This window comes from Nematolebias whitei, chromosome 12, assembly GCF_014905685.2.
Source record: "Nematolebias whitei isolate Nwh7 chromosome 12, NemWhi1, whole genome shotgun sequence".
In the NCBI taxonomy this organism is placed as follows: domain Eukaryota; kingdom Metazoa; phylum Chordata; class Actinopteri; order Cyprinodontiformes; family Rivulidae; genus Nematolebias; species Nematolebias whitei.
This window is the reverse complement of record NC_056509.1, coordinates 44,793,334-44,809,211: the sequence shown is the minus strand read 5'-3', so window position 1 is coordinate 44,809,211 and position 15,878 is coordinate 44,793,334. Positions and strand designations below refer to the sequence as shown.

General features: G+C 40.1%; 1 protein-coding gene across 1 annotated transcript in view; it reads right to left on the bottom strand.

Moving 5' to 3' along the window:
• Positions 1 to 15,878, bottom strand: part of fam184ab (family with sequence similarity 184 member Ab) — a 96,567-nt gene that overhangs the window by 24,979 nt on the left and 55,710 nt on the right. Inside the window, exons 13-14 of the mRNA XM_037685952.1 lie at positions 8,688 to 8,841; positions 6,912 to 7,039 (exon numbers count right to left, since the gene is read on the bottom strand). Coding sequence (XP_037541880.1) covers positions 6,912 to 7,039; positions 8,688 to 8,841 — 282 coding nt within the window. The remainder of the gene's footprint in view (positions 1 to 6,911; positions 7,040 to 8,687; positions 8,842 to 15,878) is intronic.

Below are 15,878 nucleotides of genomic sequence, written 5' to 3'. Positions count from 1 at the left end.
TATATATATATATATATATAGTCGCTTTGCTGTATAAGTCACAGACAGACTAATTTATGCAAAAAGGTGCAACTTATACAGCAAAAATTATGGTAGTGCAAATAGCAGAATGATGCTTTTAAAAAAAAAAAAAACACAAGTTGAATAAAATGAGAATGGAGGTCAAGAAGTGAACATCTTACAATGCACAGATGGTGTTTCTGTGCAAACTGACACCCAGAGCTGGAAAACCATGAAACAGGGAGCTGGAAGACTTTGGACTGCATAAATCAGCCCCGTCACAGTTAGTTTTTTTTACACGCTGACCTACAGAAGTCTGTGGCTGCTCTGTGTATTTTACTGCTAACAACTAAAGACTGTTCTGGAGCACACTGTAGAAAAGGTCTGGATTAAAAGTCATGAAAAATGCACATTAGAACTTCTAATTACTGACACGCTCTGTTCTCTTTTAGTTTGATTGTGTCATTTCTCATTTCTGTCGGCCTTCTCAGTATTTTTCCAGTCAGCCTTCACCTGTCCCCAGTCAGCGATCAGCCCAGGTGTTGTTTTTTTTTTCTTCCCTCGTTAGTTTTTCTTTAAAAACTGTGTCAGTTTGTTTGTCTCTTGTCTGTTATGCTTTCACGCTGTTCACGTTGGTTAAATGTGCGAGTATTTCCTGTAGTTTTCAGTTTTGAGTTTTTGCGCTGCCTCGTCAGCCTTTAGTTTTGCCTTGTTGCAAATAAATGAGTTTGAACATAAGATAAATGACAAGAACTAAGCACTGCCATTATCTATATAAAAGGGACAAACGTATTTAGAGAGGAAAGTGTCATCCATCCATCCATCCATTATCTTTACCCGCTTATTCCATTTTGGGTCACGGGGGTCGCTGGTGCCCATGTCCAGCAATCACTGTGCGAGGGGCGGGGTACACCCTGGATGGGTCGCAAGTCCATCACAAAGGAAAGTGTCAAAAGGAAGCATAAGTTATTTTATTTATTTGTGGATATTTGAAAGAGCAGAGGTTTGCTGGACATTTGTGGACTTGGAAAAGTTTTTTTCACAGAGTCCCACGAGAGCCGGTTTACTGGAGCCTCAGACAGAAAGGCATTATGGAGAAGCTAGTTGGGATTGTTAGTTCCATGTACAAAGGTGTTAAACAACAGTCAGAACTGGTAAAGGCAACACAACGGCATTTGAGATTAAAGTTGGCGTTCATCAAGGTTCATGTCTCAGCCCACTGTTGCTTATTGTTATGATGGACGCAGTCGTTGCGTTGGTTGCTGTTGTTATGTCATATTGTTTTACATTATTAGTGATTAGCATATATACACTACCAGCCTGATAAAGAAAGCTCATCAGATTCTACTTCCTTAGGTGGCTGAGACGAGCTGGTCTGGGAAGCTCAGTCCTCACCTCCTTCTACAGGTGTGCAGTGGAGAGCATCCTGTGCTCCAGCATCAACGTGTGGCATGGAGGCTGCACAGCTGCAGAAAGAAAAGCTTTGCAGAGAGTGGTGAAGGCTGCACATAAGTCTGTTGGAATCAGTCTCCCCACCATCACAGACATCTACACCTCCAGATGCAGGAAGAGGGCCACCTGCATCATGAAGGACCCCACTCACCCAGCACACACACTTTTTGCCCCGCTCCCCTTGGGCAGAAAGTTACGAAGCATTAAGTGTAGAACCACTAGACTGAGGAACAGCTTCTACCCTGAGGCTGTTAGACTCATGAATCCCTAACCAGGATAATCACTGTGAAAAACAAAAAACAAAAACAAACTGTAATGTCACTTTGATTGGTGATATGTGCTGCTGATTATCCATGCTGCTGCTCTCATGCTGCTGATTATTTCATGCTGCTGTGTTCATTCGTACTCATCTACTCACACAGACTCATGTTTGTGCTGCTGTTGTTCGGCGTATTGTTTTGCACTATTAGTGTTTAGCATATTTCTTAGGTTAGTGTAGTTCTTAGTTTATTTCTTAAATCCTTATTACTGTTTCTTTTACAATTAATATTGTTGCTAATGGGTGTAACTGGGACCTGGTGTACACAATTTCGTTCTACCTCATGTACCACATGTGATGTGAATGACAATAAAATTGACTTGAACTTGAGTTACTGAGCTTATAAGGAAAAACATGACATGGGATATGTTGTATGGTGATGACCTAGTTGTGGCTGGAGAGTGAAGTTAATCTCCAAGATGCTTTGCAGTGGCAGCAGGCACTTGAGAGTAAAGGTCTGAAAATAAACGCAGCATAAACAGAGACCATGGTCTGCTCGAACGCTAACGAGACCTTAACAATTACTGATACTGGAGAAAATGTACTTAAGCATGTCAAAATGTTCAAGTATCTAGGGTCGGTGATAAATGCCAAAGGAAGATGTGAAGAAGACGTTAAACACAGAATTGGTGCGGCGTGGCAAAAATGGAAGGAGCTGACAGGAGTGCTTTGTGACAAAAGAACACTGATTTATATTAAAGGGAAACTGTACAAGATGATGGTGCGCCCAGTCTGGCTTTGTGAAGCTGAGGTATGGACATTAAAGAGAAAGGAAGAACTCCTGGAAAGAACAGAAATGCAGATGCTACGTGGGATTAGTGGATTATCACTCAAGGATAGACTGCGAAATTACGATATCAGAAAAATGCTTGGCGTGGAATGCATCACGGATAAGATACAGGAATAAAGAAAGAGATAGTGTGGGCTTGTGCAGCGAATGGAAGATGACAACAAGGTAAAAAGGCTATTAAACGCAAAAGTTTTCGGTCAACGAAGCAGGGGATGGCAGAAGAAGAGGTGGATGGATACGATCTAGCAGGATATGAAGACATCTCACGACAGATGATACATGAAACAGAGCAAAATGGAGATGGAGAATCCATGTGGCTGACCCTGCTCTAAAAGGAGCGCGACCTACGGCGAGAGAGAAAGAGCAGGAAGACAGCACAAATATCAAAAATGTATGTTACACAAAGCGTCTGGGGTCAGGAGCATACAGTAAAGAATGAAATAAATGCGGAAAAGTTCAAGAAAAACGGTCAGACAGACCTTAATTTGTCCTGCGCAACTCTTTGTCTTTAATATACCACCCAAAAGAAAATCAATAAAGCTCATCCACCTGAGAGTTTCTTCAGGAAAAGAAAATATTGAGCTGCTAAAAACATCTTTCTGTGAGCAGAGAGTTCTGGTTCCTCCACCCCGAGTGTTTAACTGAGGCGTCTTCTGAGAACATACTGGAAGCATCTCTGCAGAAACGAGGAAAACGAACCCTTCCCAAATGTCAAAACAGTAATAAACTGCAGTTTGGATACTTTTCACAAACCTTTCATACTTTTGGGGTGACAGCTGGCTCACGGAGTTCCTGAGATTTAATAAACCAGCGCTCAGGAGGTGTCTCAGACACAACCGTCAACGCCGGCAGTAATGTCAGCTGGATCCAGCCATCCAGTTTCTCCACTCGCGTGTTTCTGTTCAGAGTCATGGGTGGAGTCCACCTTCAGCTGTCACTGGACGAGAGGCGGGGGACACCCCGGACAGGTCACCAGAGACAGAGACGCTCCCATTGACACGCAGGGATAACTTAGAGACACAGTTTATCTAACAGGCGAGTTCTGGTCTGTGGGAGGAAACCGAAGCACTCCGGGAGTTGAACCAGCAACCGTTTTTTGCTCTGATGCAACAACCAACTGCACCATTATCAGCAAAAAACAATAAGTAAAAGTAACAGTTCTTATTATTTTCTTAACTTGATTAGTTTCCTGAAATGTTGCACTCATCCTTACATCTACATCGCCCTCAGCGCGAAGGCGACAGACGGGCGATAATGTTTTTGTTCTGGTCTGTTCATGGGGGTTCATGTGTCTCTGTTACCAAAATATCTCATGAACCACTGAATGAATTTTAATGAAACTCGCAGAAATAAAAAGTGAATGTACACCTACAAAACACCGGAGTCAGGCCCTGTTTACACAACACTGGTTTTTAGTGAAACTGTAGCTTTTCTGCTGCGGCTCTGCTGCGGCTCTGCTGCGGTTCTGCTGCGGTTCTGCTGCGGTTCTGCTGCGGTTCTGCTGCGGCTCTGCTGCGGTTCTGCACTCATTTGTTGAATCCAGGTCTCAGAAGGGAGGCTTTGACTTGTGGCTGTGGCTGGTAGTAAAGTTCTGTTAGAGCTGCTCACCCTGTTCAACGTGCAGAAGCAACCCAACCTCATCTTCGGCCCAAATGAAGGTTCCTGCATTCACCATTTTGGATGCTCTGTTTCTCATGCTGGGACTGACTGTGTCTCTTGATGAAGCCCGGCAACAATTTACCATTAATAAATAATGTATGATTAACATTAAACCATAATTATCGTTTTTAACCCTCATCTTTTCCTGTGCACACCTTCCCCTTAGAGGAAATTACACCTCACCGAGCACATATTTGAGTCAAAATACAATAATTTAAAGTGAAAGATCTTAATTCCCTATCTGGCAACTTTGCATGGCATGAAAACTTCACCAGATTCATGTAAATGTGTTTTTTTTTTAATGCTGATTTGCCACAATAAACATAAAAAACACTAACGTTTCCCAAGATCATTCTCGTGTAAACAGGGCTCTAATCAACATGGCTGCCACAGCTACATGACATTAGCCAACATAAATCAGATTTACAGCTACCGGGCTAACATTTGATGTGGTAGTAGCTTAGAGCCCTTCAGGGCCTGGATGTGTAGGCCTTTTAGTTCGGTTACGTAATAAACTACAGTCGGGTTTTATAAAACGCTCCGACTCGACCTGAATCTGTAGACGCAGACTCAGGCTGCTGAACGTCTGAATCAAGCTTCTGCTCCATTTTTCTCTGATTTACCGTAAGTCTGTCAGCCAGTTCAGGCTTTAGCACTTAGATATTAACCTTTAATGACTCCCCGTCGCTTAGGAAGCTAAAGATGAGGGGGATTGATGGGCTGCGGTGCGGAGGGGAATAAAAGACAACCAGCTGTGCATCTTTGTTAGAACATCTGAATCGGAAGGTGATGAAAGAGGAGCCCGTGGTGGGTGGAGGTAATTACGATGATTTACAAGCTGCGGTGTGAAGGTTGCTGCCTGCAGGGTGGTGCTGGTGAGGCTGAGCTGCAGCACGTGTTCTACGAAGCCTCATCAGCTGATAACGTTCACACGAGCCGTTTCATTGAATCAAAACACTAACATTTACAGTCCTTTTCATCACTGTGTGATGTCAAAAAATAACCTCATATCAAGCTGTTTTCCTGTTTTTGATTTTTAGTTTGTTTGTAATTTACAGTCCAAGTCATTTTGCACACTTTGTGCTATTTTAGCTGTTAATAGATGAGCTGCATGTTTTCAAATATTTTCCCTAAAGAAGAACACTGAGATCTCTTGAACTGCTTTAAAACTTTGTTTTCTTCAAAATCTGTTTCAGCTAAATTTATTTTTGTCTTTTTATGCAACTTTTAGCTTTAGCTACCATTCTGACACCATTAGCTGAAGCAACATCTGTTCTACTTTTAGCTTTTGCTGCTATGAACTTTTAGCTAGCCCTTTGCTACTGTTGGCTGGTGTTTTGCTACTTTTAGCTTTTAGTTAGCATTTTTCTTTTCGTCAGTATTTAGTATGTTTTTAAGCTAGTCTTTTTTTTTTTTTTTTAGCTTTTATCCAGCCTTTTGCTAGTTTTTTTTTTTTTTGCTTTAAGCTAGCTTTTGTTTGCTTTAGCTTTTAGTTAATTTTATTTATTTTAACCAGTGGTTTATTACTTTTAGCTAGCATTATGGTGCTTTTAACATTGTGCTACGTATAGCTTCTAACTGGTATTTAGCTTTTTTTAGGCTAGCATTTGGTACTTTGAACCTTTAGCTATCCTTTTGTAAATTTAAGCTTTTAGTTTGACTTTGTTATACTTTGTATTTACCCTTTAGTTGGCTTTTTGTTACCTTTTTAAACTAGTGTGTTGCTAACTTTAGATAGCATTTTGGTACTTTTACTTTTTACATACCTTGTGCTACGTATAGCTTCTAGCTAAATTTTAGCTACTTTTAGTGAGCATCTTGCTCTTTTCGTTTTTACCTAGCCTTTAGTAACTTTTAGCTCTTAAGATAGTCTTTTGGTACTTTTTGCTTTTAGCCAGCCTTTGGCTACTTTTTGCTATCATCTTTAAACTTTTAACCTTTAGTCAGCCTTTAGCTATATGTAGCTTGTAGCTAGCTAGCCTTTGATATTTTTATCTAGCATTTTGCCAAATATTACTATAATTTAAAAAAAATTTTTTTGCTAATTATCTGTTGGCTACATTTGGCTTTTAGTTAGCATTTTGCCGCTTTAAGCTTTTAGTTAATGTTTTGCTCTTTCAGCTTTAACAACTCAGTTTCAGCAAATTTCAGCAGTCATTTAGAACTTGTACTTGATTTTCTCTAGTTTCTCATTTAAATGTCTAAAATTGTCAGATTATTTTCTTTGTCCTGAACAAAGAATTGATCCAATCCATCAACAAAATGTCTGATCGCTCCAGGTCCACCGCCACAGCCAAACACATGGCTGCAGATACCCTCACAGTAAAATATACGTGTAAATACTCAGAGAAACATCTTTGATTTCAGAGTATTTCTCTCTTATTACAGCAGCTGAATGTGTGTAAAGGAGTAAAGAGGAATTCAGGAAATCTCAGCATCAATTCACACAATTTTCACCACAAGCGACAGACAAAGCGCTGAAGTGACCGGGAATCGTTCGTTGAGCGGCTTTTGTTGTCGCGCACCAAATCAGGGACAGGAAAAGAGCAGCAGTTTCACTGATTATCACCAATAAACATTGCAGATGTGTCCACAGCTGTCAAACTGTGATTAAATAATGGCAGCAGATGTGCGTGAATGTAAATAATTTTGGACGAGGACAGACCGTAATTTATTTTCCGTGTTCGTTACCTGAGTCCGGTTGTTGTCCAGAGTTTTCTCCAGCTCAGATTTGGCGGCGGCCGACTCCTGGTGGTGGGTTTGTCGCAGGTGCTCGATGGCCGAGGCGTGGATGTGGTTCAGCTCTGAGCGCAGAGAGGCTGACGGCGAAGAGGAAGAAATTAAGTTTACAAAGTAAATACTTTTCATGATGAGTCGAAGCTGTAATGTTTAAAAATCACAAACTGATTTTCTGCCTTTAGCCTTGTTACAGAAAACTCATTAAATGCTAATTCAGCATTCACACCAACATTTTCTTGTTTTTTATTTTTATTTTTTAACTACTGCATACAATAATTACCTTTATTAATACAATTCCAAATAAAACATTAAAAGCTCTTCAGTAGTATCATTAAGCTTGGAGACAGCCTTTAACTACTTTTAATTAGTGTTTTGATACTTTTAGTTTTTAGTTAGCCTTTTTTCCCTTTTAGCTAAGCTTTTGCTATGATTAGCTTCTAGCAAGCTTTTTATTAGTTATTATTTTTGCTACTTTTAGCTTTAAGCTACCTTTTGATATTTCAGCTTTCAACTAGCCTTTTGTAACTATTAACCTGTTACTTTTAGCTTTTAGATAGCCTTTTGCTACTTTTAACTTGTGCTTTACTCCTTTAAACTTTTGTCCAGCCTTTTGCTTTTAAGCTTTACGCTAGCATCTTGCTGATTTTAGCTACTTTTCTGCTACTTTAGTTTTTAGCTGGCCTTTTGTCACTTTTAGCTTTTAGCAAAACTTCTGCTGATTTCAGCTACCTTTTGCTACATTAACTTTTCAGCTAGCCTTTTGCAACTTAGCCTTTTGTTACTTTTAGCGTTTAGCCAGCCTGTTGACACTTTTAACTAGCGTTTTACTACTTTTAGTTTCTAGTAACATTTTGGCTACTTTATCTTTTAGCTAACCTTTTGCTGCTGTTTGTGTTTTGCTTCTTTTAGTTTTTAGTTAGCTAGCCGTTTGCTTTCTTAAGCATCTAGCTGACATCTTGCTATTTTTAGGTAGAAAAAGGTAGGAATTCAAAAAACTTTTCAGAAAACTGGAGCACACAGCTTTTAGCTTCTTATTTGGCGCCATACAAAGAGAAATGAAATAAAGATTTGAATGACAAACAATCTGCTTTGAAAAGTCAAACCATGAACACTTTATGAAGTGGAAGATCCGGTTTCTCCTGAACTCGCACTCGTGTGAACACAAAGTTTCATAGAACGGGCCGGAATAATACGCTGAGATAACGAGGCGGAAGGTAAAAACAGGAGGTGAAGATGTGGGAGGATGGAGACAGATGGAGGCAGCCTTTCAGCGCTGAGACGATGAGCCGAAGGTAAATAGAGGAGTGTTACTCACAGCCCGGCTCAGCTGTGTTGCTGCTAAAAACCTGAACAACTCTCAGACTCTTTCAACATGGGGCCACTTTGGGGCCATTCGCTCATTTCTTCTTCTCTTTCCTCATCAATTCTCCGAACTGATATCACGCTGACTGCTGTCTACTGCAGGTCAGATACTGACTGCTCATCCCTGATCCACACATTTTAAATACAAACCACCTTTTTCCCCTTTAAACCTCTGTTTTAAAATGGGAGTTGATTTTATTTTGGGCGAAAGTTAAAACAGTCACCTTGTGTGTCTTGATGGTTCAGCCTCTCACAGAGAACTGTTCTGTTTTTCAGTTTTTTTACGATAAGTTCAGCACTGACTGAGGGGAAACAGTAAATGAGTGCAGGAGTTCATCTTTGTTAGTTGCAGCGTTCGGCGCTCACCCAGCATGGCTTTGCCCTCGTCTTCCAGCTCGAAGCGGAGCGTTTGCAGCTCTTGCTCTGAATGCTGCTTGAGCGTCTCGATGCTCTGCCGGTGAGCCTCTCTGAGCGACTGCAGCTCTGCGAGGTGGTGGTGGCGCAGACGCTCCTCCAGGTCCTGACGGACGGATTAAAGAACGGAGCGCAGGATGGTGGGGAGGAGGAGTGGGAAGACCAGAGGGAGTAAAACAAAGGAAAGAAAAGATCTGTTTAAACCTACTAAAACTGAGCAGCGAAAGTTCATTTTAATTTAAATCTCAGGCATAAAAGGCATTAAATACATTTATTCAAGGAATACAAAGTCTTTAGTTTGTCTTCTTTAAAGAAAAACATCAATATACGTCCCGAACAGAGCCAGTTCTCAGACAGTAATTGCTAAAGTTTTGTCTGCAGCCACATGTTGCCATGACTACTGCTTGTTTTATTGTAAAACGTAAAAAAATTTTTTTTTTACATTTATAAACATGAATTTTCATAAAAAAATACATTTAGTTTGTGTTTTTTGAGCAGAATGAAATACTCACAGCATGACAAGAAACGGACTAAAGACAGGAAAGTGAACTAGAAAGATCCGTGGGGAAATTTTGACGGGAACTGCCATGTGGCGGCCATTTTTACATTTTGATTTGAAAGTGCTATGTGTTGGGGTTTGTTTTCAATTACCACCATGCCAAATTTCAGCTCAATATCTCAAAGAGTGACAGCGTTATAGCCAAGTTAGAGTTTTCTGAGGTAGCTGTGGCAGCCATCTTGAACCACAATGGCTCCAAAAGTTCATGTGTTTTGTTCAGAGACCTCTTCATTCTAGGTCATGTGACCTCACTGTGGCAGTTAGAAGCTGTTAAGAGTTCTGACAGTGATTTTCAATTAAATAAAATGCGTCTAATTGCAAATTATGTCACCATGGTAACTCAAAATGTCATTAAAAATAACATCACGGTGCCAAGCCGGTCATTTTGATATAACATTCGTGGGTACGCGTTTTAGTTCAGGCTGCATTAAAGCTGACGGAAAAGTAAGATATAAAGTTAAGAAACCCTTGTCAGGTGGATATTAACAGGTGGCTGCCTTTGAGTCAGTTCACCTTCATGTTTTTTAAACCTCCTTTACGTTGTAATCATTTCAGCTCTTCACACATCAGCTGTAGTAGTCTAGTGTGTCTGCTGTGCTACTTTACACCTCTTTCACAAGTTTTAGTTTGGTGTAAAAACAAACAAAAACACACGAGCTGATTCAGTAACAACTGCTTCATTAAAGAGATGAAAGGCTTCAGGGAGGGAGAAGCAGCGGTCCTGTCCATGGCTCCAGAATGTATTTTAGTTTTGACACGAAGCCTTACTGCAGGAGAGGAAACAGCTGCTCGAAGTCAGCAGATTTTATTTAACGAAACCTAAGAATATTTTTTATTCATGGAGGAGTTTGGGGCAACATCTGTAGATGTTTTGGAGAAATTTTTCACAGAACGATCAGATTTATGTAGAGTTATGAGAAAAATGTTTTTTTGTGGCACGTGTAACAACTGTCCTAACGTGGCGTTAAATATTAAACTAAAACTTTTATTCTGAATTTATTCATTCGTCCACGACGCCAGGTGTCTTAAAAATCTGTTTTGTGTTTGTATCCATTGAACAGATTCTGCCCTCAGTGTTTCACTGCGTTCCTTCTTCAAAACTCTTTTTTTTTTTTAAGTAATTTAGCATAAAGTTCATCATAAATAATTAATTGTGTAATCTGCTTTAGGGATTCATCTGGTGGATGTTTTTTCTTTTCTCCTGGGTTTTTTGAATCAGCCTGTTTGTGCTGAGCATCACCAGCTTATGTCTGTTTTTATCTTCACAACATAAAATTTAAAATGTGTTTATAAGTGTGTATTATTGTCAGGAGAGCAGTCTAATGAACACGAAGCCAAAACCAAAAGCCAACAAAAACTTTCTACTTTAGACATTTTTTAAAAAAAAGACAATTTTTCTCAACAAATGATAACATGATTTTAAAAAGAGCTCTTATTCATTCAAGAAAATTATCATCCAATTATTTTAACATGAAGTTTCAATAAAAACAATATTATGAAAAGAAAATCCATTTCTGCATGAAGTGTTTTAGTTCTGTTATAAAATGTGAAAAACACACAAACAAATGATTATTTATAAAAGCTAGGCCTGTCACGATAACACATTTTGCTGGGTGATTAATTGTCTCAGAAATTATTGCGATAAACGATAATATTGTTTGAAATTTGACAATAATTAGTAATTATTGTCAAATTTAAGAAGAAATGTTTAATTTGTTTTGTGTGTAATATCTTTTTTAGACCAATGGATGGCAGTATAAGAGTTTGAACCAAAGGATGGATAGTGAGGGAGCGAGCAGTGTGTCTCTTTAAGAAAAATGGGAGGGAGGCCCCTTGACATGACATGGGCTGTCTCTCTTTGGTTCTCAAAATGGCGGACGCTCGGTGTGGTTTGAGCTCTTCAGCATTGCATTTTTCACACAAAGTTTTTAATAATAAAAAAATCAGTAAACAAGTTCTCAGCTTCTTTTTGCAGAGAAAATCAACTTTTTACACAAAGGCACGAGTTTCAATTGTGAATTTTGGAGCTTCGACAAGACGGAGGTTTTTTCCAGACAAAACAGATTTTAAGGAGAAAAGAGAAAGGGAGGGGTCAGTGATGAGCACCAGAGTTGAGCCTTTTATCATCCAGTGTCTTCAGTAGAACGAGAGAGACGAAGAAACGATAAAGCCCATAAATGAAAACGAGGTCGATAATTTTCATTTATCATGCGATTAATTGATTTATTGTTTATCGCAACAGGCCTAATGAAAGCATCAACATTTTAAAAATTATTTCAACTTTAAAGAATCTAATAAGAGAAAGGCTTCACTACACTTACTGACCCAAACAATAAGACACAGACTTATGTTTTTATTATAAAAAAACTTTCATTTTTCTCCCTCCAAGTTTTTTTTAAACCTTGACAATTTATTCCACATTGCTTTCAAGTTTATATTATATAACCGAAAGCTAAAGTATATTTTAAGAATAAAAATCTGAACGTTTATCCAGTTGATGTATTTATTCAGACATGAACAGAGTGGTGAAGCTACTGGTTATGGATTTAGAACTCGTGGGTGATAATTGACCAGAAAATACCATAAAGACGACCCCAGACTATAATCCCTTTAAGCACTTAATTAATTAATATTTCCATATTTACCCCCTTCAACACGTTGTGTCCTGTGTTTTCAGTCATGCTGCTGAGGTTTAAAGGTTTAAAGGTTTAAAGCAGAGCCGTGATGTTCGGTATTCCAGACTTTTTCTTTCCACTTCTAATCATCGTCTCGAACTGACGGAGCCCGGCAGACGGGCGCTGAAACTCCACTGGGATGCTGTCACGGTACAAGAAAGTGACTTTAAAACGCCACTAATCTCTGCTATCCTTCAGGTCCTTTTGTGAGGCGGGTGGTTAAAAAGCATAGCTTTATTCTTTTAATTAAAGGGAGCACATTAATCACTCCTAATCACAAAGAATCCTTTAATTACAAATGAGCTATAATGTTGCTTCCACCTCCACCTCTCGCCGCTCTGTGAGCAGCTCGTCTGGCTTCTTGATCTCCTTCCTGTTTGAGGACCGCCAGTATTTGGACTTTAGTGGAAGGAGAATACACCGACTTTAGAAAAGGAGCCGTACCGGTCGACACGTGGGAAAGATAAACATGAAGACACGAACTGAGACTCAGGTTCTGCTGGATCTGGCACAAGGTCTCAGTCCTGACCAACAACAGAGCATAAATGGAAGGATAGAAGTTCCTGTCAGGATCTGGGCTTGTTGTTAGTTTTGTTTGTAACTTTTTGTGTTTCGTGGTTACGTTTATTTAATGTCATGGGATTAGATATGTTCTGTTCAGCTCCCCAGTGGTCCCTGGGTCAAGTCTCACTCAGTCAGCCTGCCACGCCCATTCTCACCTGTCCACATCCATCCATCCATCCATCCATCCATCCTGATGGGGACTACGCTTTGAAATAACATTATGCGCACCCCTGTGTGATATTGTGCGCATTCAGTTAGCTCTTAGAATATGTGTTGTAAATGACTCTCAGCTACTACCACACCAAACCTTACCTGAATATCCGTGAGTATCACTAAGATACAGATGTTTTTGTGTTTTCTAAGCTCGTCCAGTGGTTCGTGGGATATTTTGTTAACAGACAGAAACAGCAGACAACTATAGTTAATGGTAAAGTTTTAAAAACAGATCTCATGTGATCAGTTAACGTGTTCGAGAAGACTCTCAGCTACTACCACACCAAACGTTGGCTCAGTTGAGTTGTTGCCATTCAGGTGTTGGCTAAGGTCGTTCGTGGCCATTTTGAAGGTTTCATTAAAATCCCTCCAGTGGTTCATGAAAGTTAAACCTGTAGAAACTGTGATAGCTTCAGGTGTTCTCAGGTGCTGGACTCTTTAACAACATAAAATCTGTAACAAACAGCGAACCTGAAGGCAACACGAGGACTTCAAATCAGGCATTAAAGCATTTATTGTTGTTTGTGTCAGTCAGCCCTGCTGCAGAATGATATTCACCAGCTTCAGCGTGTTTGTGGAACAATGGGGACCTGGGGGCATTACAGCAGCGCAGCCGGAGAAAGATAAGAGCTTGAATCATCGTTTCAGTATCTGGCTCGGAGGATCGATCGCTCCCTGACAGGAGACCAGAACAAAGAGTGGATTGTAGTGATCCAGTTTCTGCAAGTTCTGATCAAATTGTCAGGAAAGAAACAATAAAAAGTATATTTATATTTCCTTGGAGACATTATTGCATAAATTATATTTTTTAAGAGTTTGATACATTTAGCTGCCCTTAGCTTTAGCTAACGTTTTGATACTTTAGCCAGTGTTTTGCTACTTTTACTATCTTTTTGGTAAGGATTCAAGGATTTTTTATTGTCGTACCAGCTCACATTTGCAGGTTTGTGGTACGAAATTTGGACTCGGGTCCCAGATCAAGAAGCCTAGCAATTAACAAATAAATAAATACAAAAGAGTGATGAAGCTGAATTAAGTTCAGCTCGAGTTCAGCAGTCTGATCAAGTCAAGTTTACCTTTTAGCTGGGGCTTCTTGGATCAATCTCAGCAGTCGTTCAGCATTCAAACTGCTTTTTCTTAGAAAATGCTTTTCTTCCCGTTCATAACCTTTTCACAGAGCCACACTACAAAATATCTGAACTATCCGTTTATGCATATTTATATGAACTAGTGTATAAATTAGGGATTTACATAATTTAATGGACTCTTCTTTCATTGCTTTTAGTTGAAGTGTTTCGAGGAGCAGGTCCGTCTTCCAGGCTCAGTCCTGAAGAGTTTCTAAACTGAGCGGGTCTGATGTGGACATTTTTAATATTAGTTTGTAACAACTTCCTGTGAAAAGTATTCCAATAAAGATAACACGATTCCCTCCGTCATGACTTGCAGAGAAAATAATCCAAAGAAGATAAACTGTCACACGCTTCGTGCACGCTCGCCCGTTTTATTCGTAGCTCTTTGTGAATGTGCGTGCGCTTGTGTTGCAGAGATTTAAAACTACTTTATTACTCGCTGGATAGAAGTTCCTGTGAACTGTGAAGAGATAACACCAGGCAATATGAACAAGCCTCTACCCTCCGTCCACACACACACACACACACACACACACAAATCATCCTTCAAATAGCTCCACTCAGGATAATTGAGTTTTCTCTTCCTGTACTGCCGACAGAAATATTAACACCCCCTCACCATAACAGCCCTACACAAAGCTTTAAAACATTTACTGCTTGTTAACTAAGACGGTACTGGAAGAAAAACACTTAGAGCCATAAAGAAAAGTCAGTGATTTTGCGGTTAAAGGAGTTAAGGATGATACTTGTTGTAGCGTGGGGTTTGGTGACTCAAACCTTCATCTCTATTCACGTTTGTTCTCAAGCATTTGGCAGAAAAAGGACGCCGTTCTCCGACCTCCGCTCTCCCTGAAGCATTAACACAATTACGGCATCGGGGAGGAAAAGAGGATTTGAAACGGTGATGTATAGCTGATCCAAATCGACCTTCGCTGTGAAATGGAAGGATTAGTGCTGGGGATCGTTTTCTTGGCACGCTGAGGGATGAAGATGTTGTTTAAATGTGTATTTTGAGGGGGAGCTGTCGCTAAAGCTACCTGAAATGGAAGCTGTTCGTTGTCCGTGAGTCATGGCGGCGATGAGTCACTGCCGGTCCAACCTTGACTCTGATGACGCTCCACGGAAATAAGATTATAAGGATGGATTCTCCTGAAGAGCTTCTCTAACCAGCGAAGAGAATGACGGAAACGATTCAGCTCACGGTTCACATTTTTAGCTAAGAGGGACTAATACTCTTTTGTTTCTCATTTAAACAGGAAGTTTTAATGTTGCAGCTCCAGAACAAACCATTCACAACACACTTCTAATTATTGCTTATACTGGTGTCTGTCCAATTAACAGATTCTAGTGAAACCCTCGGAAAGTAATCAATGGGCACGCACCTACGACTGATTAACCTTTGAAGTCAACCCATTTCAAAATGGCCACTGCAGCTAATCTATATTAGCCAACACAAAAGTGTTTATTTGAGTTTAAAACGCTGATGAAAAAGGGCAACATGCATTGAATTTTAATAACCGTATACTAAAGTTAGTGCTGCGGTAGCTCGGTGGTCTGTGCTGCAGTCGTATTCCCGAGGCCACAGGTTTGAGCCCAGGTTGTGCATCGACGTGAAACATCGTCAGCTCCGGCCTGAGCTCTCACCATCTCTTTTCACAGTTCATGCCGTGAAGCTGCTCTGTAGGTGAGTTGCAGTTCACCTTTACTCCTGCTGAGTGAGCCAGCAGGAGCAGCACGGACGTGCAACAGGACGAGGTTTCAAACAGCATTTTCACTGCAAATTCAGTGACAAGAACCTTGTGAACTTTGACCCCTCTTTCATTTGTACACTTCATGAACGCCATTTCGAACGAGCAGTGAACTCATCTGTCATCTCTGTGAATCCGAAATGTTTAAAAGCTGATTTTAAATATTGTCAGTGGCGGCTGATCAATAGGGGGCGCTAGGGCGCCACTCCACCACTCAAACCACTCAAACCACTCACCATTTTACACTGAAGGCT